Below are 27,126 nucleotides of genomic sequence, written 5' to 3' on the forward strand. Positions count from 1 at the left end.
GATTATAAAAGCAAGCCTATGCTCTTATGTCAGCACACAAACTGTTAAAAGCTTTCTCTAACTCACTTTAGACATTGCCAAAAACAGAGAGAAGGTTCCAGATACAGAGCTCGACAGGTGACTTGATGCCAGAGCTTGGAACTTCCAGAAAACGAGTCATTACCATGTTTAATTGTACCAGTATGTAGTTCACAGCATCACTCAGACGTGTACTAAATATAATTTATCTGCGCTATTAAAAGATGATTGGAACAGCTGGAAGCCTGATTTAAAATGTTATTTAGTTATAGGTATTTGACACTCCATGTAAAGTCCATAAATCATTCCTATCCCACTGCTGTCTATGGATGTATTTTGCATCATGTGGCAAATTAAGAGATTAATAAAGGATTAGTATGGGTAGGATGTGAGGGTTTCCCTCCCTCATTTTATATACTTCATACTATTCCCTTCAATAGCGATCATGACTGACATCAGGCCAATGTTTGGGTTTGGTCCCAGTTAGTGTGAGAGGAAGCTCTGCTCACTTGCCTGCTGATTTCCTCTCCCTATTCCTTACCCACATTCATTTTCTCTCCATCTTGCACAAAGTTCTAATTGAGAGAAAAGATGAAGTATTGAGAAGAATATTTCTTATTTCTTCTTTTAAGACATGATCCCCATAAATTGTCACCCTGCCTCTCCTGATACTTAAATGCTGGCAGCAACCCCCTAGCATCTTGCTTTATTAGCTGCCTTTTTGACAGCGTAGACAGTTAGCCCAGCCCTATTCACAATGCATCCACTTCGAGTATTCAGCAAAGGTCACTGCATTCGTATCATGACTATGAATCACAGCTGACTTCCCCCTCTTTGTTCAAGGAATGCAGCATACCCTGGGTTAAACTGAAAAACGTCAAACTCAGCAGACTAAACATTAAACCATTTAAGGTAAAATTATCACATTTATGGCATCCACTAGACAAATGTCAAGACAGATAAAGGCTCAACGTGATAGCAGCATGAGAGTTGTGGTCTCCAGCAGAGTGCCCCATCTGTCAGTGTTGGCATCAAAAACACTAATACTAACCACTTACAGTGCACCTGGCCAAATGGCTTTATTCTCAACATTTCACAACTGCATTTGTAACTTGGCTATCAAAACTGGCTTCATTTCCCTTGTCTCAGGCTTTTCTCCTTACCCCTCATCTCTGGAGACAGCAAGCCCTGCTGAAATATAATTCCATTGAAGCTTCATGTTAGTTCATTTAAGGGTTCAATCTTTGAGAAAAATGGGATGGCATTGTATTTGATCCCAGTCCTGTTTTAGCATGCTTGTGCACACAGTCCGCTTGACAACAATCAAGGGCAGAAAGTTTAGCTCACAGTTCCTCTCCTCAAGCTTGGGGTACCAAGGGTAATTGAAGCATTCAGCATAGATTAAAGATATCCTGGCATTTCACTGTTCATAATGCACTTAACCACGGGTGAGATAGCTCAATGGTCCTTATTGCTTGAGACACCCCAATAAAATGTGAAACCTAAATCCATTGGTAGAAAATAAATTGTAGTCTAACATCATAAATGAGAGAACATCATAAGTGAGAGAGGAAAAGCCTTACATTGGCAAGCACTTGATCAGGGACACCTCAAAGTTCTTCACTACTTCTGTGGTGCAGTGACTGCAGGTAAGCTCAACAGCCATTTATGCACAATGAGATGGTTGACCAATTTATTATTAATATGTAAAATATAATTAGGATCATAGAATATTACTGCACAGAGAAAGGCTATTTTTCCCAGCATGCCTGTGTCAGTTCCTTCAAAGAGCTATCCAATTAGTGCATTCCCTGCTCTTTCCCCATAATCTTGCAAATGTTTCCTTATCAAGTGCACATCCCTCATGCATGTTACTGTTGAATCTTTTACCACCCTTTCCAGACCTTAACAACTTGCCATGTTGAAAAAATTTCTCCTAATCTCCACCTTGGCCAATTATCTTAAATACACATCCTCTGGTCATCAAACTGGATGCCGTGAAAATAGTTTAAATTCTAAGTTTAATCTTAGATTGACACAATCATCGTGACTGGCTGACAAGCCCACCAAATGCAAAAAAGTTTAATCAATTCTTTTCAATTTATATTAGTACTCAACAGAACTTATCTAGTGGTTACCATGGCGCAGTTGACATACCCTGGTTGAAACCTGAAGTATTGGAACATGCACACCAGTATTCCAAGAACAAACCAGAGTGCTGAAAAAATTCCGACAGCTTTATTTCAGTATATCCATGCCAACTGCTAGCAAGAAATGGGATGTAAAGAAGTTATATTGCTTTGGGTCTCATCTCCCATAACACATTTGTTGTCTGCTACTAATTTGCAGTTTCAAAATATGATAACATAAATAACTATTGTTTTGGACTTCAAGGTACAAAAACTGGTTTTTGGGTTAGAAGAAGTGATCTTGGGCGGCAAGTTGGCCCAGTGGTTAGCACTACTGCCTCACAGCTCCAGGGACCTGGGTTCAATCCTGACCTTGAGTGTGTGTGTGTGGAGTTTGCCTGTGTCTGCGTGGGTTTCCTCTGGGTGCTCCCATTTCCTCCCACCATCCAAAGACCTGCTAGTTCAGTGGATTGGCTACAGTAAATTGCCCCTCAGTGTGTGTGAATGTGAGTGTGTGCCCTGTGATGGACTGGCATCCTGTCCTGGGTGTACCCCGCCTAGCGCCTATTGCCTGTCAGGATAGGCTCTGACTCGCCGTGACCCTGAATTGCATGCAGAGGTTCTGGAAAAGTGAGTGAGAGAAGTGACCTTAGGTGCTGTATCATGCATTCGATGGTCAGCTGAGGAGAGTCGTTAATTTAATGCCATAGCTCACTATTGCACTTATTGGGTGGTATTTAATGGAGGCGATGGGAGTCTTGCCCGCCAGCTGCAGAACTGGTGAAAGCCCAGATCACCTCTTTCAGGGAAGGCCCACTGAATTAAGTCCAACTCAGGCATTTAACTGGACAACAGTGGGCCTTCTACAGGGTCAAGGACCCTGGGGAGTGGAAGTCCCACCTTCCAAGAGTTGTTGACCAATCAGTGGCCGTAAGCACAACTGAACAGCAGCGCCTTGGGGGAGGCAGTGGCTGCTGCCAGTAATGCACCCACCCAAGGCTGAGGATTGCCGCTGGATACCAGGGCACAGGTGGGTGATGGTAGGAAAAGAGGGGGGTGTGTCAGCAGCTGAATGGTTCTAGTGGGCCCCCCTTTCCTGATGCTGAGGTCCTCGATCAGGCATCAAGTGCCTTTGAACGAGGAACCCTCCCTGGGAGCCGCAAGTAACCCTGCACATTTGCTTGTCGTGCTCCCCACATGACAAGCCCCCTGCTGGGTTAATACCAGCAGCAGCAGTTTGAGGCCCTTAAGTGGACATTTATTACCTCAATTGCTGACGGGGTGGCAAGACCGTCTATGGACCTTCCCTCCATGGACCTAATCAGGGAGGCAGGAAGGTGGGGGGGTCCTCACCCTGTCATTCTCTCGCCTGCCCTCCCCACCACCAAACTCACCGGAGGGAGGGTATTAATTTCGACCCTAAGTTTGGAAATTAAAATCTCCCATACAATGCAATGTTTGAAAGCTAAGAAGATGAGGTTATAATGGTCATTCAAAAAAGGATGCTTACTTAGTTCCTTCATTGCATAGACAGATACATAAATAATTTGTTCAGAGTCCAAGTTACAGTGCAGCCCACTGTAATACTCTGCCTAACTGCATACATCCCATAGAGATAGACAGGAAGGAAAGAAAGAATGCATGGGTAACAAACACACGGTCGGAATGCACTGATATAAAGAAGGGTGTAATGGTGACAGCAAAGAAAAAAAAACCAAAATATCTATTTAATATTCTTTTGATATCAATTGCTGCACCTGATATCATCACCTGGCACTCAGTCATGAGTGGTGACCTGCAGTACCGGGTACACAAATCTACAAACTCTTCCAGAAAAGGTTTAATTAAAAGCTGCACAAGTTATTTACCAATTAAAGAAAAGAGAGAGGGGAAGAAAGAAATGAGTATTGCATTTGTGTGCAGAACAGGACTTTAAATATAAAAGTATATTCCTTTCTTCTGTGATGTATAACTTCCAACCCTATAAATATTCTCACTAATACTCATTTGCTTGCAGTTGTGAAGAGATATGAGAAATAATGAAATATAAAAAACAGAACAAAAAAATACTGCAAATACTTTGGGAGATATGACACAAAGGGACAAATCATTTAATTTTCTCATACATTACTTTTCCTGTGTTAACTAGATGTGGATATTGAATGTGCTGAAATGTTCATTTAAAAGATGCATTAAAAAATGTAGGGCTCATGAGATATGGAGGAGAAATTAGAGAGTTTTCTCATTCAGGATAGAGGTGAATTCAACTTCCAGGATCATATGAGTTTATCCCTTCCAGCAGGAGGAATTCTACCATCGAGTGTCTGCATCTATCACAGAGAATATGCGTGTGTTTATTAAAACTTAACTTGCACACATTAACTAAATCACTCTGATGAATTTCTTAGACAACATCTTTGTGGCAGCTTCACCCCTTCAAGTTTGCTGAATGGACAAATGCATAACCAGCAGAGAGTTCTATAATGCGATATACATTAAAATTTCCCAATAAGTTAATTAGATCTAAAGGTTTACTTTTTCCCCAAATTTGAATTATTTTGACAAATGGGTTCTGATTCAATTCATAAAGGGCATGAGAGGTAGGGCCTGCAGTTCTAATGAATGGTTCATAAAATGCTCAGGTGAGCTACATAAGAACATAACAGTCAGCCTTTAGAGCCTGCTCTGCCATTCAATAAGATCATGTCTGACCTTCTACCTCAACTCTACTTTCTCCCACTATTCACATATCCCATGAATTCCTTAGTACCCAAAAATCTATTGACCTCTGTCTTGCACATACCATTCTCAATAACTGAGCATCAACAGCAATCTCAGTCCTAAATGGTCAACCTCTTATTCCAAGTCGGTGACCTCTAGTTCCAAGGCAAACATCCTCCTAGCATCTTCCCTGTCCAGCCCCTTATAAATTTTATATGCTTCATTGAAATTGGCTCTCATTCTTCCAAATACTAGGAAATATAGAGCTAGTATACCTAATAATCTCCTCATAAAACACTCCTCATCCCAGGTATCACCTTCGCTGCACTCTCTCTAAGGCGAGTATGTCCTTCCTTAGGGAAGGAGATGAAAACTGTACACAGTACTCCAGGTGTAGCCTCACCAAGGCCTTATATAATTGTGGCAAGGTTGTTTTACTCTTTTACTCCAATTCCTTTGTAATAAAGGCTAACATACCCTTTACTAAGCGTCAATATGAAGTGAACTGTTGGTAATTAATAATAAATGTGTCAAATCGAGAAGATTCTAGCTTATTTGCTGATACGAAATTGCATTGAGTAATTCTATAGTTTGGAATATAAATCTCTCTAATATAATATAATAGGTAATATAATTTTTCTCTTTAAGTTCTAATAGTCTATTGGCCAAAGCAACATAAACTCTAGTCTAGATTAATGGTTTACAAATTAGTCTATATGGGGAACCTTTTGCAAAGTATCATCACACTCACAAAGCCTGAAAATATTGAGAGTCCTAGAGATCCTGACCTAAGTTATGAAAGATAATGTTAGCTACGAACATTAAATGATGCTATTATAGGAATGGTGTTTGATCAGTGCAAGTCAAATTGCTTTGTCATATAGTGCAGCCAATAAACTATTAAAACTCAGAGGAAAATTATAATGCTAGCTATTATTCTCTTGGCTAGCCCATTATATTACAGGTAAAAATTATATGCTTATTTTCTTTTTCTATTTACTAAATGTGTAGCCCACAGTATGGTGTACATAATAATCAAAAATAACAATGTGGTTAATGCTATTCAGAGAGGTTTTTGTTCAATCCAAATACTACATAAATTGTAAAAAGCAAGTTTGTTCAGTGCCAGCCAAGTTGCACACAGGGTGGGGAGGGGTGGGGAGTTACTTAGGCCCAGATTACAAAGCGTGAAGGGGTGACAGCAATAGCTAGAAGTACAAAGGGACCATGCAACAGTGGCAGAGATTTTGGGCTGAGGACAAAAAGACTAAGTTCAAAGGGGATGGTTAGGCTGCTGTCTGCTCAGATAAGGCTGAGGCCTGAACAGACGTTCTGCTTTGGGAGATTGAGCACTTTGGGAAAGAGGCATATTGGGTGGCAGGCTGTGAGATATATTAGGAACTATAAGAAAATTTAGAATATAGTTATTGAATTGTTTAGCTGGCTGAATGACTGATGACAGCTGTGATTCTGTGGTTGTGGGTTCAAGCCCACTCCAGAGACTTCAACACAATCTAGGCCGACTCTTCTGAAGGAGTACTTCACTGTCAGAGGGGCTGTCTTTTGGATGGGACGTTAAACTGAAACCACCCTCTCATTATTCAGTAATCATTACCTAGACCATAGCGGAAAGTCACAGATTCCTGAACAGACAACTCTTTTGGAGAATTTTTGAGGGGAAATTTGTGGCCAGATTTATGTACAGCTACATTACAAAAAAGTACTAAAGAATGTTTATGACTACTGACTCACCATATAAGAAAAGGGAATGTTTCTAGGCACGAGAGTTCAGTTTTCAAACAGTATATAGCAGAAGAGCAGTAATGTTTCTTGAGAATGGGCTTTTGGCTGCACTCAAAATCCAACACTTCATTTTTGCAGCTGTACAGATGCCTAACTTGTATTTCATGTAAGCTCAACTATATCACTACACATCGAGAATGAGTTACCATCCACCACACTAATTTTCCACAAGGTAACCATAATTCTACATTGCATTAAAAGCAAAATTGTTTTATAACTACTCAAATTCATGCCGATGGCTATTTACTAAATTGACATTCCGCCATTTGACTAAGCTTAAGTGCATCACAAGAGCTGACCTCTGGAACATTGCGTCCATTTGTAGGCCCCACACTTAGGAAGGATGTGAAGGCATTGGAGAGGGTGCAGAAAAGATTCACAAGAATGGTTCCAGGGATGAGGAACTTCAGTTATGAAGATAGATTGGAGAAGTTGGAACTGTTTTCCTTGGAAAAAAGAAGGAGATTTGATAGAGATTTCAAAATCATGAAGCGTCTGGACGGAGTAGATAGGGAGAAACTGTTCCCACTTGTGGAAGGATCGAGAATGAGAGGGCACGAAGGGAACAGATTTAAAGTAATTGGAAAAAGAAGCAAAAGCGAAATGAGAAAAATCTTTTTCACGCTTTGGTTAAGGTCTGAAATGCACTGCCTGAGTGTCTGGAGGAGACAGGTTTAACTGAATAATTCAAAAGGGAATTAGACTGTTATCTTTAAAGGAACAATGTGCAGGGTAACAGGGAGAAATTGGGAGAATGACATGAAGTGAATTGCTCATTCAGAGAGCTGGTGCAGACACAATGGGCCGAATGGCCTTCTTCTGAGCTGTAACAATTCTGTAATTCTTCGATGGAGCAATTAGTTATCGATAGAAATCTGGTTAAGTGTTTACTTTAAATGCTGCAATTAAAAAGCATTGAAAATTTCCAAATCAAGTGAAAAAAAGTGCTGCATCATTTTCAGGAAATACATTTCACATTGAACATCTCAGATGGTGACTTAGTGGTATTGTAATTGGACTAGTCCCCAGGCACCCAGGGTAATGCCCTGGGAACCTGGGTTTGAGTCCCACCACAGCAGATGGTGAAATTTGAATTCAGTAAAAATCTGGAATTAAAAGTCTAATGATGATCACGAAAACATTGCCAATTGTTGTAAAAGTCCATCTGGTTTACTAATGCCATTTAGGGAAGGAAATCTGCTATTTTTACCTGGTCTGGCCTACATGTGACTCCAGACCCACAGCAGTTGGTTGACTCATAAAAATGCCCTCTGAACAATTAGGGATGGGGAATAAATGCTGGCCTAGCCAGCAACGCCCACATCCCACAAATGAATAAAAGAAAATATAGGCTGAGCTGTGGACTACAAGCACTGTGGACTGATCCCTCTTGCCCAAAGAAGGTATACCTGAGGTCTCCTGTGAAATCTGATTGAAAGCGCTAGAAGCACACACAAGCAGAGAAGGGGAAATATTGGAAAATTAAAAGATGGGATGAGCAAGGTTATGGGTAAGTCTATAATTCTTCTACCCTGAATCACTGCATTTTTTATCTGTTCTAAATTTCTATGCAGAATATATAGTTGGGCAGGTGGCTGCATATCTGAGAAATGCCCTTTTGGTACAATCTGATTGAGGAGAAAATTGAATTTTGAGAGATTGGTTCTGTACAGTATGATTGGTGAGGCAATGGAAATAGTTTGTTAGAAATCACTTAACTAGAGAGAAAAAGCTGACATGGTCATGATGCAAGAACTCTTATTATACAGATGGGTATTCTATATATATATATATATATATATTTAAGACTAGAACTTACTCTTGGCAATGATAACATTCAGATAACAATTCTCTGCTTTTTACGAGGACATTAGCTCATTTATTTTCAATAGAAGACATGGAATGCCATATAAATATGTTAAATGTTCATCCATTATCATCAGACTTTACTTCAAGCTCATATATTTAATTTTCATTAATGACTTGCTTTGAATAGTTCAAATTATTCCAATAGCAAGGACAAAATAATACTTTGCCACGACAGCAGTTAGAATCAATTTACTAATCGAACTCTGGTCATTAGAGCCATTTAGTATTGTTGCACCAATTAAACCTTAGACATGAATCAAACTCATTATATGCAAGCATTAAAGATTTCTCTCACTTCTTCTGTATAAAGTTTCCATCATTTCTTCCCCTCCCCAACAATTTTTGTTCAGAGTGGACAAATTAAATTATCCTATTATTTCATTGGGTTTGATACACTTTGTCAAAAAGTTAATCAGAAGATTAAACTCACTGCACCACGGCGAACTCAATCATTGTAACAGGCCTATCAAGAACTGAATGCAGCAAAAGCTATTAAAGCAATAAATTATTAAGAGATTTTACCAACAGCAATCTTAAACTGAGTGAGCTCTGTGCCACTTCTAAAATAATTTTCCAAGTTAAAATACAAAGTATAGGTAGATATGCTTTTTACAAACACAGAGCAACAGAGAATTTCTCCAAAAGCAACAAAGATTATTGATATCAATTTTATAATCACACAGAGGCCAAAATTTTCCTGTCGGCGATTTGGGGGCGGGGCCCGCTCGCCAGTGGGAAAATGACGCGAGATGACATCAGGAGGAACCCCTGACGTCATCCCGGTCCCTTTAAATTTTCAGGAAGGTGGGTGGACAGCAAAATCAGCTGTCCGCCCGCCGACCTGTCAATGGCTAATTGACAGGGTAATTAAAGTAATTAAAGGCCCTACCCATCCAACCTTAAGGCTGGCGGGATGAGGTTTCATGTTCCTTTTTAAAAACTTTAATAAATATGTGATATTTTTTAACATGTCCCATCTCGTGTGACATTGTCACATGAGGGGGACATGTTAATAATATTTTTATTTCTCTATTTTTTTAACTTTTGTACACTGTCACTAATCTCCCTGAGACAGCACTTTGACAGCTGGGGATTCCGTCCCCCCCGGAACAGGAAGCACATAGCACATAGTATTGGGCAGGCTGCTGGGCGGGCCTTAATTGGCCTACCCGCTCAAAACGGCGGTGGGCCCCATTTTGGTGGCGGGGGCCGGCTTTCCACCCGCTGCCAAGCCGGTGGGGCCCGCATGCCCACCAAGGGCAAAATTCTGCCCAGAATCTTTGTAGACTGCAGGGAATTATGAGGAGGGAATGAGCTACACAGTATGTAACTTTACTGAAAAGTTTCGACCATACATGCAGTCAGAAAGTAGATTCAATACTTACCTCCTCGTTGAACCAGGAGTGTCACTTCACTTCCCTTGGGACATTCTAACAGTGTATCAACTACTTGATTATGGGTTAGATTCTGGACATTCTTCTTGTTGACTTCTAGAAGGAGATCCCCTTCCTTCAGACCACGGCAGCGCGGACCATCCACAATTTGTTTAACTCTTTGGCCACCGCCTCCAGGGCTGTCCGCTATGGTAAAACCAAAACCCATAGGGCCTTTAACTATATGAACAGTTATAAGTTCAGGCTGAGTTGCTATAGAGGATGCCAAGGAGACATTGTCATTGGTATAGCCTGTATGGGATCCATTTGATGAAACATCACCAGATGATGGACTATATGGTCTCTGATCTTTCATTCCATTCCCATTTGCAGGAGCTGTTTGGCTACTGTGGCTTGAAAGGGAGTCATAATTTTCTTGGCCATTGACAATAATTGGCTCTTTATCTGAAATAGCTACTGATGTTACCAAACTAGTATTTGGATCATCTGGATCAAATGGCAGAGGATAACCCCGGCAAAGTTCAAGATCCACGGTTGCACCAATTGGAATAGACTGGAATATTTTCACAACTTGAGCATGTGTATATCCCAGTACACAACTGCTGTTTACACTCACTATTACATCACCTAAGAGAGAGAATTAGAAAAGATTAGCTTTATTAATGCATCAATTGTTTAAGTTATGCACATTAGCTTCACAATTACATACTTAATTCACAATTGATGCTGTGCAATGCAAACAAAAAGTAGCAATTTGCATAATATTTTGACAATGACAGGAATCAAATACTGCTAAGTACGAAGGATAGATATACTGAATATAGCCAATAATCTAAGGTCAAGTTAAACAACTAGACAGGAATGCAGGCTATATTTGAGGCCAGTTGTTCGTGTTTTTTATGGGAAGACTCCAGAGTCCCAAGGAATAAAAATGGAATTTGACTTTTCAGTCATTATAAATTATAAATAAGCAGTATCATAAAGTGCAATCCCCAAAGCAGCACAATTTGATTTAGTAAGTCACACTACAAAGCAGTGACCCTGGTATTCACAAAGGCTGCAGTAGGCTGTGCAGCATTTTGGATCACAGGCTCGAATCTCAGCAATAACTTGCACCCAGACTTCCCTATTCATTCTCATCTTAGCTTAAATGGAGCGCAGTGTCACAGTAGAGCAGTGAGAGAAGGGAATGAGTAAGTGGTAGACCCAGTCCTGGTCCTCATTCCATAGAAGTGGACCTTATGTTGGCAAGAAATTTATACCATGGATCTGCCCAACTCCTTATACAAAGTTAAGAAGGGAGTACGTTAAATATTTGTAACTGACAACACTAGAATGGTTCTTCGTATTCGGTACCTGTCTCCATTTTGCCATCCAGTGCTGCAGGCCCATCAAGAACTAAACTTTTAATCTGCAGAAATTCATCAGGTTCATCACCACCAACAACTGTAAATCCAAACCCTCGGGTACTCTTCTTCAGCTTGGTGTTGATGAATTGCCCCTTCAACTCTGAAGGGTTCCTTGTAAAGAAGGGCTTGCCTGTGCACAGAAATAAATTGTATATTAAATAGTTCCTGTTCAGTGTTAGGTTTCTAGCTAGGAATGACGAGTGAAAGTGTAACATCATCAAATATTTTAAACATGTTGAAATCAGTGAAGTACGTTTTCAGAAGCTTCAATTTGGTTTTTGACTTGAAGTTAGGTAAGGATGCTATTACCATCCAAATGGCACCAACTCTTTGTTAAGGATTATTCACCTTATTTGATAAGGTAGTGTTAGCTTAAAATGGTTTTTAAACCCTTTCTTATTGCAGTTGACAATTTGAATGCTCTGGTATTACTCCACAGATATTAGTGGCACCAAATTCTTGCAATATTACAGCAAATAAAGACATAAATTCCTGCCCCAACCAACCCCATACCCTCAGCATCCCTCAACCATGGATTTTTATCTACTGTATCCCCTTTCATTTTTATGACAGTTGTTTTCAGTTTGCAAATTATCAATGCTCGTGCCAAATCAAACATACCTTGTGCTGGGGTTTCTCTAAAAGATTCCTGATTATTCTGCACGTAGCTTGGAGCTTTGGGGCCAGGAGATGCTTGTTGCTCTGTCCACTCTGCAGAGGTGAGGGAAAAAAATTAATTCAATGTATTATTTGAGTATGTGATTTCCTTCAACAATGAGACCTCAATGTGGGTTCACTTTTAACAATTACTATTTAAAGAATAATTTCCTTACAATAAGAAAACATTGGTATTGTCTGAAACAGCCCGTATTTTTCTCATTATGCTGATAGAGTGAAATTTACTCATCACTTCACTGGGACAGAATTTTGTGCAGTGCAGGCATGGTATTTAAGCTGTATTATGCCATGCTAATGATTGAGTAGAGATGGGTTCAGTGCCAATATATTGTGCAGAAGGTGTCTGGAAGTCATCTGATTTTCCTCATGAAATTTTCTGAGTGACATACCAGCCAGAATTCAAAACTCACCTTCCGCTTGCTGCTGCTCGAGTTGCTTTTTGCGTTTGGCCTCAGCAACAGGGTTCTCATACTGTGTCTTCCTATTGATGTGACTAATGAGAGAGAGTGTTATGTTAAGATATAAACTAGTTCCAGGAAGGAGTGTCTAATTTATCATTAGCAAATTCAGAAGCTGACAGCAAAAATAAATATTATGCATTCATTCCTTAATAACTCCTGCTTCAGCAAAAAACACACATCCTCAAAGAATCAACATTTATGCTGTATTTGTGCCAAGCATGTACTGTTCATATTAGCATGTTCATGTTGCCAGTGAAATATGATATAACACAGAATACTATAAAATATCTAAACAAATGTGTCATAACCAAAATCTGCCATGGAATTTAAACATATACAACTTAATTTTCTCTGGATTGTATCACAATGCAAAGAACAACAGATCCTAGCCAGATAAATCGGCAATGCCTTCAGAGACATGTTGTGACATGATTACCAGCCAATTGGTTAATCTGGGAAATTGATCAGCGACTAACCAAGTAAGCAAAGAGTTGCTGGTGATGCTTAATAATTTAACAGACATGATAATGATGAAGGGAAAATAAAATTTATCAGGGCACAGAGAGAGTGCCTTCCATCAGTGGAGCAGGGAGCACCATTAGCATCTTTCATTAACAGCTCTATGCCTTAGTTAAGATTCTTCCCCTGAGAAAGCAGACTTGAGAGTTCAAAGGAAGGAATAATTATTTTTAAAATGGACAAAAATATTAGAAATATTGCAGAAATTGAAGAAACAAAGATCAAATATTTCTTCATAGAAAGAGTTAAAAAATGGGAGTGCAACTGCTTCATACAGTAAGGTAATGGCAGAATCCCAAGAGAACGTGTGTGACAAGGATGAGCAAGAGGGGAGTGAGGACAAGGTAACAGAAAGATGAAGCAGGAATAGCTTTATGGAAGCCGTAAACTAAAAAGGATAAAACTAGATTATATCTTTTTCTTGATTACAATAATTTCTACTTAATTATTGATAATAGCTACAATAGATACAGCAAAAATTCACAAACTTACTCGACATAGTAGACACCATATACAGGATCATCTATTTTCTCCCACCCAGAGGGCAGCTCTGAAAGGACAGAAAGATACCTCGTTGAAGGAATTTGTTGATTTACTTTAAGTATAGATTAAATTCAGGCATTTAGGTTTAAAATATTAGCATGACATTCTCATCTTTGCCAATTTTACCAAGACAGTAGCATAGCGTTTCCATTAGTTGCATCAGGGTGCAATCCACACAAAATTGGCCAAACTATCAATAAAAATCAAGGAAATTTAAATATGTGTATGTCTAGTATAACTAAAATGTCTGTGATATTTAACACTAGTTTAAAAATTGTGCTGAAACCTGGCCTTGTCCACAAAATGACACCACCCACCCATCCGCCCAGGTCTCCTGATTGAGCCCATTTGTGAAGGCTCTTCAAATTAAGCTAACTTACATAGGTGCAAAGACATTAGTAGGCAGGACTTTAAGTATTTTTTAATATTTGAAACCTTTATTTATCAAGAAACTGACTAGAGTAAAACAATGAAACCGTTAATGGCTCCACTAAGTTTATATGAGCAAATCAATTAATTTATTTTCTTGCAAAATTATTTGAGTGACAACTTGAACCACAACTTCACTTTGGAAAACAAAGGTATTTTCAGGCATAATTTAGGAATATGGGAACATAGGAAATAAGAACAACTATAGGCTATTTGGCTCCTTGATTCAAATAGATCATGGCTGATCTTCTACCTCAAAACCATTGTATCACACTATCCCCAAATCCCTTGATATCTTTTAATATCTATAAATCTATCGATCTCAGCCTTGAACATACCCAATGGTTGGGCCTCCACAGCTCTCAGGGGTAGAGAGTTCCAAAGATCCACCACACTGAGTGAAGAAATTCCACCTCATCTCAGTCCTAAATGGCCTACTTCTTATTCTAAGTTCTTTGGTTCTAGACCCTCTGGCCAGGGGAAACATCCTTCCTAGATCTACCCTACTGAGCCCTATAAGAATTTTGTATGCTTCAATGAGATCTCCTCTCATTCTTCTAAACTCTAGAGAATATAGCCCCACTCTCCTCAATCTCTGCTCATTGGACAATTCCGCCATCCCAGGAATCAGTCTGGTTAACCTTCGTTATACTCATTCTATGGCAAGTATATCCTTCCTTAGATAAGGAGATCAATATTGTACACAATACTCCAGGTGCAGTCTCACCAAGCCTCTTTACATAATTGCAGCAAGACTTCTTTACTCCTGTGCTCAAATCCTTTTGCAATAAAGGCCAACATACCATTTGCATGTTAGCTTTCAGTAATTTGGGTACAAGGACACCCAGGTTCCTTTGGACATCAACACTTTCTAATCCCCCACCATTTAAGAAATAATCTGCATTTCTGTTTCTCCTACCAAAGTGGGTAACTTCACATTTTTCCACATTGCATTCTATCTGACATGTTCTTGCCACTCACTTAGCTTATCCAAATCCCCTTGAAGCCTCTTTGCATCCACCTCACAAATCATATTCCCACCTAGTTTTATGTCATTAGCAAACTTGGAAATATTACATTTGGCCCTCACATCTAAATCATTGATATACATTGTGAATAGCTGGGGCCCAAGCACTGATCTCTGCGGTAATTTGTCCAGATTGATGATTGTATGCAAGCAAAAACTCTACCGCAGTAAAACTTAATCGTAGAAATGTGAAATACTACTTTTATTCACATTTATCTTCTGCTAACCAGGATTTCACCTGTCATCTTCGATAATAAAAGGCATCTTACATTAAATTCAAACTTTGTGCTTTCATCTGGAACTTCCTCTGTGGCCTACAAGACTGAGGGGGGGATTTTAAGCTGCCAGTTGGGTGGGTTTCAAAACAACTGAGACTGCCAGTATGTCAGGAAGTCAACCAGAACTTGCATGGGAAGCCTCCATTGTACAGGTAGCTCTGACATTTAAATATATAAAATGGTCATTAACTACAGTTTTAAGCAGGAATTATGACTAACTTTGAGCGCATGGATTCCTTGGCATTCTTGAAGCAGTACCACGTAAATCAAGGTGCTAGGACAGCAGGAATTGATAGGCCTAGGCAATTGACAGGCAAGGAAAGCTTTAAGTACTGAGCCCTGACAATTGTTTCCTTGCCTAAATTAAAGACTTTTGCTCACAGGGCTTGTTCTGAGAGTGTGCTTTCACTATTTTGGAGGTGATTACCCATACTTTGAAGGTCATTCCTGCTATCTTGGAGTTTTTGTTGCCTTTAATCTACATTTCCCAGCTGTAAACCTACTCAGCAACCTAGGAGCAGCTTATGCAACTCTACCTTAGATCCTTGATGAGGAACATTTTTTAATTCTTTCATGGAAAGCAGGTGTCACCAGCTAGGCCAGCATTTTTATTGCCCATCCTGAACTGCCCTCAAAGGTGGTGGTGAGCTGCCTTCTTGAGTCACTGCAGTTTATGTGATGTAGGCACACCCAAACTGCTGTTAGGAAGGAAGATACAAGATTTTGACGGAGCAACAGTGAAGGAACAGCAATATAGTTCCAAGTCAGGATGGTGTGTGGCTTGGAGTGGAACTTGTAGGTGGTGGCATTCTCATGCATCTGCTGCCCTTGTCCTTCTAGGTGGTAGAAGTCACAAGTTTGGAAGGTGCTGTCGCAGGATAATGAAGAATGAATTTCTATTATTGCAAAATTATTTTAGCGAAAACTTGAACCATAACAACTTTCACTTTAGAAAACAGTGTTTTGGAAAACATGATGAGCAGTAGGAGCAGCAACAATACCACCAACAGCAGGATCAAAGTCAGCAAGAGCAGCAGCAGCTGCCTTCTCCTCAGCCACCTGCTGTTCCACAGAACAGAAGCGACGAGCATAGAGTTCCAACTCACAGCAGGCAATTCCCTCAATACAGGGTTTACTGACAATTAACTTTCTGAGCATTACTACGCACTAATACCGAAGAAGGCTCAGAATTTGTTGCAAGGTGGTTACTGCCATTTGCAGTGTCCTGGAAGAAGACCTTCTTCTAAGTACATCAAGAAGAACACATTATCAATGACCATCTTCGTCTCAAGCTCCTTCCAAGAATCTGCTGGTGACATTTGTTGAATTTCACTGCTCAAAAGTGCATTTCTGAAGTGACAGACACCTTGGGGTGGAATTTTACGGCCCCTTCTGACGGTGGGATTTTCCATTCCCACTGAAGTCAATGGAGTTTTGAACAGCTCAATGGCACCGTCCTGGCGTGACAGAGCCATAAAATTCCACCCCATATTTTCCAGGGCTGGCAATTATAGGCACTTCACTACTGATGAGGGCAGTCAAAACGAGAAAACTTTCAGACTTGCTGCACAAGTCTAGCGAGCCATTGAGTGCATACATTTGACAATCTTGGTACCTACAGATCAACAAGAGTAACTGAAAGGAATTCTGCTCTGATGTTAAGCTGTTCCTCAACCACACATTCTCATACAAGTACGTGCAAAGTATCTAGGAAACTACCATGATGCATTCATCTTGTGTCAGTCAAGTCTCCCACAGATATTCACGCCCTGAAGCAGAATCAGCGGGTGACACCTTGGAGACAAAGGCTATCCTAAAGATGTAGCTAATGACACCTGTGAGGAATCCTATGACTTACACCCAGGTAGGTACAACAGAAGCCAGATGAGCACAAGAGTAATTAAGCAAACAACACCAACAACTTAAATGTATACAGTGCCTTTAATGTAGTGAAATGTCCCAAGGTGCTTCACAGAAGTATTATTAAACAAAATATGACACCCAGCTGCATAAGGATATATTCGGTCAGATAACCAAAAGCTTGGTCAAAAAGGTAGGTTTTAAGGAGTGTCTAAAAAGAGGAAAGTGAGACAGAGAGGTGTAGGGAAGGTATTCCAGAGCTGGTGGCCAAAGCGACTGAAGGCATGGCCATTAATGGTAGAGTGATTAAAATTTGGAATGCACAGGAGGTCAAAATTAGAGGAGCACAGATTTCTCAAAGGTTGTCGGCTGGAGGGGATTACAGAGATGTGGAGGAGCAAGGTCATGGAGGGATTTGAAAACAAGGATGAGAATTTTAAAATCAAGATGTTGCTTGACCAGGAGCAAAGAGTAGTCAGCTAGGTGAACGGGCCTTGATGAGAGTTAGGACATAGGCATAACTTCATGTTTGCTGAGGGTAGAATGTGGGAGACCAGCCAGGAGTGCATTGTAATTGTCAAGTCTATAGGTAACAAAGGCACAGATGAGGGTTTCAGCAGCAGATAAGCTAAGGCAGGGGCAAAGTTATGCGATGTTATGGATGTAGAAATAGGCGCTCTTAGTGATGTAATGAAAATGTGGTCATTTCGGTGTCAAATATGACACCAAGCTTATGAACAATCTGGTTAAGTCACTGACAGTTGCGAGGGAGAGCGAAGGAGTCGGCAGCTAGGCAATGGAGTTTGCATAAGGCAGCCAACATTAATAGTTGCAGTATTCCAATATTTAATTAGAGGAAATTTCTGCATATCCAGCACTGGATGTTTTCGGATAAGCAGTCTGATAACTTAGCAACAGTGGAGTGGTTGAGAGAGGTGGTGGTGAGGTTGAGATGGATACTGTCAGTGTATGTGCAAAAACAAACACTGTGCTTTCAGATGATGTTGAAGAGGATGACGATTCACAGGAGGAGGCCAAAGATATACCCCTGAGGGATACCAGAGGTAATGGCATGGCAGCAGGAAGTGAAGCAATGGGAAGTGATCCTCTGGCTACGATTAGGTAAAATTAGAAGAATGAATCCAGGCGAGAGAAGTCTAACCCAGCTGGGTGAGAGTGGAAGGGCATTGGAGCGTGGTCAACTGTGTCAAAGACTGAAGACAGGTTAAGAAGGATGAGGAGGAGTAGTTTACCTTTGTCACAGACACACAGGATATTATGAGAGCTGCATTCATATTTTTGCTATTGCCATAGAGACTGATAGGGTAGAATACTCCCCCTGTTGGGCAGGCCATTTGGGAGCAGGCACGGGGCTGATTGCTGCCTGCGGTTGGCTGCACGTCACCATTTTACGTGGGCGGGCCAATTAAGCCCTGCCCAGCGTGACATGCAGCTGGTAGCACTCAGCGCTACACGTGCATGCATGGGGAGGAGGAGGGAGAGTCGGGTGCTGCACTCTATGTGTGCGAAAGAGCGCAGAAATCTCCCTGAGGCATGGAGCTGCCTTTGGGAAATTAGATTCAATTTGAAACATCAAAATAAAAAAAGTTAAAAATCATTTATACATGTACCCTCATGTGACAGCGTTACACGAGCTGGGACATGTTTATCAAATGTTTAAAAAATATTTATTAATTTAATACACCCTTCATGAAACCTCATCCCACCCATGGATGAGGTTTCATGAAAAATGCAAAGGCCGCCTGGGCTCTTCATCTGCCCGCCAACCTTAAAGTTGGACAGGCAGCCCTGACAATTAGGTTGATCAGTTTATTAGTGGCTTTAACAGGCCTTTGACAGTTCAGTGGGTGTGCAGCCAACTCCAGTGCGAACGAAAGATCGGAATGACGCGCGGTGACATCAGGACGTAAGCCCAACGTCACCACACGTCATATTACGTGTCAGCATGTGGGGCCCGTCCCCACATGCTGAACAGAAAATTCTGGCCATGAAGAAATTCAAACTTCTAGTTACTAGCTAAATGAATAATAAAATTTTCCATTTTAAAACATTTACTCTAACAAATGACTAAAAGCACCATTAACTAAACACTATTTTTTTGTAGGCAACTTACACTTTAAACTACAAAGATGAACATTTCCCCTCTATACTAATCACACATCGCTCTCCCAATTATATTATATTCCTTATGACAAGCAGTCCACAGTTGCTCCCAGCTTCCAATAGGTTCCCGTATCCCTGATTCACTGGCCTGAATCTTCTGGTTGCCGTGCGGAAGCGGGCCCCGCTCGACGACATGTAAAATGACACGCAGTGACATGGGGCATGCATCCTGTTCTTCAGTTCAGCAGGCGTGCATCGAAGTCAACTGCGCACTCGCCGAACTGTCAAAGGCCTTTTAAGGCTATTTAACAACCAATTGAAACAATTAACAGGGCTGCCCGTCCAACCTTAAGGTTGGCGGGCAGGCGAAAAGCCCAGGCAGCCTTCGCATTTATCATGAAGCCTCATCCACGGGCAGGGTGAGGTTTCATGAAAGCTTGATAAATCAAATAAAATTTTTTATTAAAATTCATTGACATGTCCCAGTTCATGTGACATTGTCACATGAGTGGACATGTCTGAATAATTTTTTCAATTTTTTTTTTTGAAGTTTTCTTAATGAAAATAACCTTGCTAAGGCAGCTCCGTGCCGCAGGGAGATTTCTACACTCTTTTGCGCGCATGTGCATAAGAGCGCAGGCCCTGACTCTCCCTCCTCCCGCTGCCCACACAGAGAGTGCTGTGCACTTCTGGGTGCGCATCACGCTGGGCAGGCCTTAATTGGCCTGCCCACGTAAAATGACGGCACACAGCCGAACGCGGGCAGCGATCGGCTGCGTGCTCGCCCGCTCCTGCTCCTACCCAGCTCGCACGATGCAGGGAAAATTCTCCCCACTGAGTAGTAACTTGGAGTGACCGTCCCCAGGCACTTCCCTCAATTTACGGAGCATTTCTTAAATCCACCACCAGAAATAAAGCCTGTTCCAATGATTCTTCAAACCCCGGGCGAATCTCCTGAATTCTTACATGGCTGTCTCTTCGACTAGAGACTGTCTCCTTCCCACAACTGGCTGTGGGTGATAGCAAAACCAAGTAGCTTCTTATCTCAGCTGACCACGCAGAACTTCTGTCTGTCTGAGATATTCATTGATTTGTAGGGAAGCCCATGACATGATCTCAAAAATGACTTCCTCTGTCCTTTTCCACATGGCAATGTGGAATACATTAATCTTGCATTCAGGCAGATATGCTAATTGCTTCTTTGATCCCAACTTCCTTTCGCCTTAAAAACAATATACAATTCACAGCACAACTGTTCAAAACCAGATACCTACAAATGCTATTGTGGGACTTTGGGAGACTCAGGGTCTACTCATTGTAAACTCAGACTGCTGCCATTGTCTCCAATGTAAATACCTTGCACCTTCTTCTCAGTAAAACAATCTAAGCCTTCCTTTGATCACATGACCCCCTTCAGTTACCATAGATTTAAAGCTACAGCCTCAAAATATCTTAAAAACCTCATAATTGTAATGCTGTGACAGAGGTGGAAAGCTGATTAGAGGGATTCAAAGATGGAGTTCCAGGGAAGATGGGCATGGATTTGGGAGGTGACAACACATTCAAGGACTTTGGAGAGGAAAGGAAGTGGAGATAGTTTGCAAGGACGCTGGGCTGAAGGAAGTTTTTTTTTAAGGAGAGGGTGATGAAAGATTTAAAGATAGAGAGACAACAACCGAAGAGAGAAAAACATTAACAATATCGTCTAATATGGGGGCCAGGAGGGGAATTGGGTGGTCAGCAATTTAGTGGGAATAGAGTGAGGGAGCAGAAGATGAGTCTCGTGAACAAGTTAAGCTCAGAGAGGACGTGAAGAGAGAAATTAAAGAAAAATGCAAATTTAGGAGCAGGAGAGGGGGGAACTTTAAAGGAAGGTTGGCCTGATGGGCTAGTGGCAGGGAGATACGCAGCAAAAGCAGCTGAACGGATTGCCTCTATCTTCGTGACAAGGAGGTCCATGAGCTCCTCGCACTTAATGCCGGAAGTGACAAGGGAGAGGGTTTTAAGAAAATGGTTTGAAGTAAAGAGATGAAAGTGGGGAGTTATTTTTGATGCCGAAGATGTGGTGCAGGTGTCCGGACAGATGTGGGGGCTCCCTTCAGAATGGACTGGTAAGCAAGGAGTCCCAGAATGACGGGCCCGCTGTAATTGCACCAAATTGTGCATCAGTGGGAAATGGAGCGTAAGGAGAAGGAAGGTGTTGAACACTTTGCGTCTTTTGAGGAGGAGACAACTGATGTGGTGAGGGAACGTGCAGCCGCACAATTAGCTGCCACAGATGCCTGGGGTGATTCAAACATATTCAGTTAATCTGAGGAAGTGCAGTCATCTGGCACACTAGTGTAGCAGCACCCCAAATCACCCCGCTCCCAGCAGAAAGCAGTAACACATTTCACCCCTCTCATAGAAAAACCTTCGCTTGTTTTCTACTTCTGTTATACCATTATTCACAAGACAAAATGTTACTTGGCAGGTGGCAAGCAAAAATGGAGAGGGGGTTGGTCAAAGGAGCTTTGAAATAAAGTTTCTAGCTCAGTGTAACAATATAACAATGCTAAACACCTAAATGCATACCCTTGTGCAAATACAAACCTTTTCTCTTCCTTTTTCATGTCTACATGGTTCTGCGCCTGTGGTTTCAGCAGAGCTAGAGACAGGCAGTTCATATTCCTGCTCTGACTGCTTTGTTGCTCTTGGACAACATCCTCTTGGTTTTGGAGCTTGTGAGGGCCTCACTAAAGACTGCCCCCCGCCTCCAGAATCGGCTATTGGGATGGGAGGCAGCATAAGGGCTCTGACCAAGGAATGATGGCAAGGGGGTGGGGGGAGTAATGGAAGTGTTTTGAGAAGAGTTGCCATTTCCATGTGTGCTTTCTCCATCTTCCCTCTCATAGTCCATCTGCTCCGTCCTGCAAGCCAAGAGCTGGGGAGTACTTTTCTGCACTTCAAAGAGGCAGTGAATGGCAGAGAGGTCTTCCCCAATCCTGTTTAGGGTAGCGTTCTGAACATACAGGCTATAGGTGAGAGCCAACATGCACTCGGTATTCCACTGTGTTTGATGCTCCATCCGGGTAGCTACTCTTTCCATAGACATAGACCTTAATGAGAAGGCTTTGGACATCATGGCATTTGTGTTAGAGGCAAACACCTCCAATCCCTCTCTAAAGCTATGCAGTGCCTTTGGAAAAGCTAACAGAGCCTCACGCATTTGATGTTGCTGCTCCGGATGGTCCTCTTCATTGATGGCTCAACATTTCTGTCCAGCTGATCAGAGCCTGGAGTGTCCTGTGCTCTCTGACAGGGACTCACCACTGCTCTCCCTGTCTCCACCATCTGCCCTTGCTCATTTGTATTGTGGGTTTCACTGTGTGACAACCTGTTCTGGCTAACACACCGAGAGGTATGTATCTGAGCTGGTGGATAGTGTGCATGAGTCATGTGACAGTGCATCATCACAAAAGGAGACCATCCTTCTCTAGCACCAGCTCCTGGGTAATGCATGAAGGATCTGTGGGAGATGAAAGACGTGCATTAGAATCGACAACGTGAAAGGGTTCAAAGTCATAATTTTGCAGATCATCACATTTCAGTGGCTGCTGACATCAAGTCAACATGAGTAGTGTTACATGCCTTGTGGCTGTTTTATTTTTAGTTCTAACATCAGATATCTAGGAGACCCCCATCTCCAATGGGTGGGCATGCCAAGAACTGGCTTATATCCATCACCACCTCCTCTGCAGTTGTCAAGGTGATGATGACTGGATGCTCACCTCTGGCTCTCTGACTCTGGTTCTGTGTTCCCTTTTGCAAGGAGGGAAAGAAAAGACCTATGGAATGTTTTGAAAAGATGGGCAGACAACATTTATGGAGTGTGATATTGCTCTGAGATGAGGATGAGTGTCAACGGTGCTGCCATCAATGTGCCCATGTGAGCATGAGGTACACTGTGACCTCAGGCGATCCCAGGAAAGGGTCAGTGTCAGTGCTCTGCCGATTTCCCCCTCCCTCCGAATTATTTTTCCCCTCCTTCCACCTCCCTGTCATCACCATCTGACTCTATAGGTCTTCCATTGAGCAGAACTGGTTCCCTACTCACCTGTGAGTGACGGTTATTAGCATATGCAATCTTTGGGCCAAGTTCAGTGACGGGCTCAACAGTATAACATGGTGATCTGCCTGGGCAATGAGAAGTACCTGACCTCAGTGAAGGGTGGGACCCTGAGCCCCAAATGAAAGAGGAGTACACCTTGCAGCTGTCCTTAGTCACGGACAACTCGGACAGGTCGATGCTGCACCTGACCATCAAGCACAACAACAGCCAACTGCCCATGGACAATTCCCTGGGGCATGTGGCTCTGCCCATCGTCCAGTTGTACGAGAACAAGACCTGGAGAAAGAACAAGTAATGACCCCACCAACCATACTAAACCCAATCCTGTCTTTTTCTGCAATTGCTCAGCTATTTTAATTCCTCTACTCCTGTGTGGACTTACCCATGTGTAGTCAGTTCTCTTTCAACAAAAATAGCATTTTTGTGCAGAGCTGCACAACATGACGTGTTAATTTTAGCAGCCTTATTATAGGGATCAGACTGTTCCATCAATTTTTAGCTCATCCAAACCACGGCTGCAGGCCTTCATACTATTTCGGCTATCCATGTTCTGTTTCTCATTTTAGAAAATTTGAAGCTGCACAGAATGAGATTATGTTTGTACCCAGTCTCCCATCTCACTGTGTCTCTTTACTTTCCTCACTGGGACCCTTTGTCTTTATATCTCTGGTCAGTATCTCCTTGTTCCCTAGCTACCTGGTATTAACTGGGATGTTCATTGTGCTTGTTTTTTACTGTGGCTCATGGAAAGGACAGAAAAGATAGAGATTAAGAATTATTGGGCAGTCAGGTCAATTCCAGCCTCCATGTGTAAAACCACTCTTTTACCCCAGTAATGGCTGTACAATCGAGCATCTGAATAGCAGATGTGTGTACTCATTTTGTACAGGTCAAACTGAAGCAAACACATATTAATGACCTAGACCCTGGTGTACAGGGTGCCATTTCAAAGTTTGCGGATGATACAAAACTTTAAAGCATTGTGAACTGTGAAGAGAATAGAGTGGAACTTCAAGGGGACAATGGTTGGTGGAATGGGTGGACAATTGGCAGATAAAGTTTAATACAATGAGGTGTGAAGTGATTCAGTTTGATAAAAAGAATGTGGAGAGACAATATAAAACAAAGGGTACAATTGTAAAGTGGGTGCAGGAGCAGAGGGACCTGGTTATATGTGTGCATAGAGTATCCTAGGCTCATTAATAGTGGCATAGAGTACAAAAGCAGGGAAGCTATGTTAAACTTCTAGAGACACTGGTTCGGCCTCAACTGGAGTATTGTGTCCAGTCCTTCAGGACAGATGCGAAGGCATTAGAGAGAATGCAGAAAAGGTTCAGGAGAATGGTTCCAGGAAGGAACCATGAGGAACTTCAGTTACATAGATAGGACAAATTGGGACTGTTTTCCCTGGAGGAGAGAAAGTTGGGAGGAAATTTGATGGATATATTCAAAATCATGAGGTGTGTGGACAGAGTAGATAGGGAAAAATTGGTAGAAGGTTTGAGAACCAGAAGGCACAGATTAAAGGTAATTGGCAAAAGAAGCAATGATGACATGGGGAAAAACTACTTCATGCAGCAAGTGGTTATAATCTGGAAAGCGCTGCCTGAGAGTGTGGTGGAGGCAGGTTCAATCGAGACATTCAAGCGGATATTGGATTGTTATCTGTAAAGGATGAAGTAGCAGAGCTGCAGGGAGAAGACAGTGGTGTGGTACTGGGGAAGTTGCTCCTACAGAAAGCCACCGGAAACACTATGGGCTGAACGGCCTCCTTCTCTGCTGGAATGATTCTGTAATGGCTGCTCTGATGGGGATGTAGAGAGTTATATAGATAGGCAGGAGAAGTCTTGGTAGAATGAGTGTTTGTACTTGAATGTGCCATGGCACTCATCATTCCTGCCCTGATCTGGTCATTAAACATCTTGCAGTACTGAATCCAGGAGCGAACCACCACACTCCTGCTGCTAACCCCTTCAGCAACCTCCAGCCACATCTACTTTCTCTCTGAAACTGCCACTTTCCTCCAGTCTGCAGGGAACTAAATCTCCTGAGGCTGCAGCATCAGGTCAGAGGTGCAGTACTGACTTTCCACATTGAATCCACATCAAAGAAGTTCTTAGTTTTGCTATAAGACTTCCACAATGCTTCAACCCTGATCCTCACAGGGCAGTTTCAAATGTTGGGGCTGAAATACACCATTACAGGTCATCATCATCCTCACCGGCACTAATTGATTGGGAAACCTGGAAGTCAGATGCAAAGGCAATGGCTGTACTAAAAGGCTACTGCCAAACACACTGCTGAAATTTCCAGGGTGTCCACACACTGCCAGCCTCCCCTGCTGCAAGTGAGTCTGAAAATTAAAATTCTGCCCTGCATCTCTCTGGCCCTATAATCTTTCAAACACTGCATTCCTCTGGCACTGGTGTCTTGTGCATCCTCACCTCTCCACTGCCCACAATTCCCTTGACTGCCAGATGGTAAAGTTACTTATCTTAAGACGCCGTCCCAAAACTTCTTCATCTCTCTCCGGTTTTAAAACCTTCCTCAATATATAACTTTGGGATCAGGTTCCTTCCTCTGGATTCAACATTCGTTTTAAAGTGCCTTGAGACATATATTTGTATTATCATGCGATTTAAAAGCAAAGTGTAATTTTATATGGGTTATGATGGCGAATTAAAGATTTTCTAAGTATACAGTACTTTAAACAATGGTGAAGTACTACATTTGCTCTCACTGGTCCTGGGCCAGTGAAAAATATTCTGATGACCCTAGCTGGCAAATGCTAGATGTCAGGGTGTCATGGTTTCGGGAGGTGGAGTGGACAGGAGTGATGCATTGTAAAGAAGTGAACAAATTCTATAAAAGCAACTGATTTTTTTTAGCCCCAGAGCTGAACACATTGGATGCATATTTCATCTATTTGTAGAATGACAAGAATTAATGATAATATACAGTAAATAAATGATAATTTACAGTAAATTATATTTTCCTGTCTAAGCAGAAAAAATTAATTCAGAAATAAGTACAAATAACATCAAAAGTAAGAACAGAGCTGAAGAAAGTATAAACGCCCAGAGAGTCCTGAGTGGTTTACAGAAAAGGATACTGTGAACATTAAAACAAAGGCATCATTTATTGTTTACAATTATGCACTGCAGATAAAATCTGTGAGCTGCTGTATAAATATAGAATGAAAAATAGATTTCTTTCCTGTACCAAAGTGAGTTTTCTGTCTGCAGAACAGATGGTTTTGTCATAGAGTCATAGAGGTCTACAGCACAGAAAAAAGCTCTTTGGCCCTTTGAGTCTGTGCTGGTACCTAACTATTCTACTCCCATTTTCCAGCACTAGGCCCACAGCCTTGTATGCCATGGCATCGCAAGTGCATGTCCAAATGTTATAAGGGATTCTGCCTCTACCACCCTTTCAGGCAGTTAGTTCCAGATCCCCACCACCCTCTGGGTGAAAAAATTCTTCCTCACATCCCCTCTAAACCTCCTGTCCCTTACCGTAAATCCATGCCCCCTGGTTATTGATCCCTTCACCAAGGGGAAAAGCTCCTTCCTCTACCCTATCTATGCCCCTCATAATTTTATACACCTCAATCATGTCCCCCCACAATCTCCTCTGCTCCAAGGAAAATTACCCTAGTCTATCCAATCTCTCCTCTTAACTAAAACTCTCCAGCCCAGGCTACATCCTGGTAAATCTCCTCTGCACTCTCTCTAGTGCAATCACATTCTTCCT

At 41.8% G+C, this 27,126-nt stretch overlaps 1 protein-coding gene across 12 annotated transcripts in view; it reads right to left on the minus strand.

The window, feature by feature from the left end:
* magi1b (membrane associated guanylate kinase, WW and PDZ domain containing 1b) overlaps positions 1–27,126 on the minus strand; it is a 510,580-nt gene that overhangs the window by 64,595 nt on the left and 418,859 nt on the right. For all 12 annotated transcript variants that reach the window (XM_041191217.1, XM_041191208.1, XM_041191207.1 and 9 more), the window contains 5 exons: positions 13,494–13,551; positions 12,432–12,514; positions 11,965–12,054; positions 11,291–11,473; positions 9,926–10,561 (listed from right to left, as the gene is read on the minus strand). In XM_041191217.1, coding sequence (XP_041047151.1) covers positions 9,926–10,561; positions 11,291–11,473; positions 11,965–12,054; positions 12,432–12,514; positions 13,494–13,551 — 1,050 coding nt within the window. The remainder of the gene's footprint in view (positions 1–9,925; positions 10,562–11,290; positions 11,474–11,964; positions 12,055–12,431; positions 12,515–13,493; positions 13,552–27,126) is intronic.

The sequence above is a fragment of the Carcharodon carcharias genome, chromosome 7 (assembly GCF_017639515.1).
Source record: "Carcharodon carcharias isolate sCarCar2 chromosome 7, sCarCar2.pri, whole genome shotgun sequence".
NCBI classification, from domain to species: Eukaryota; Metazoa; Chordata; class Chondrichthyes; order Lamniformes; family Lamnidae; genus Carcharodon; species Carcharodon carcharias.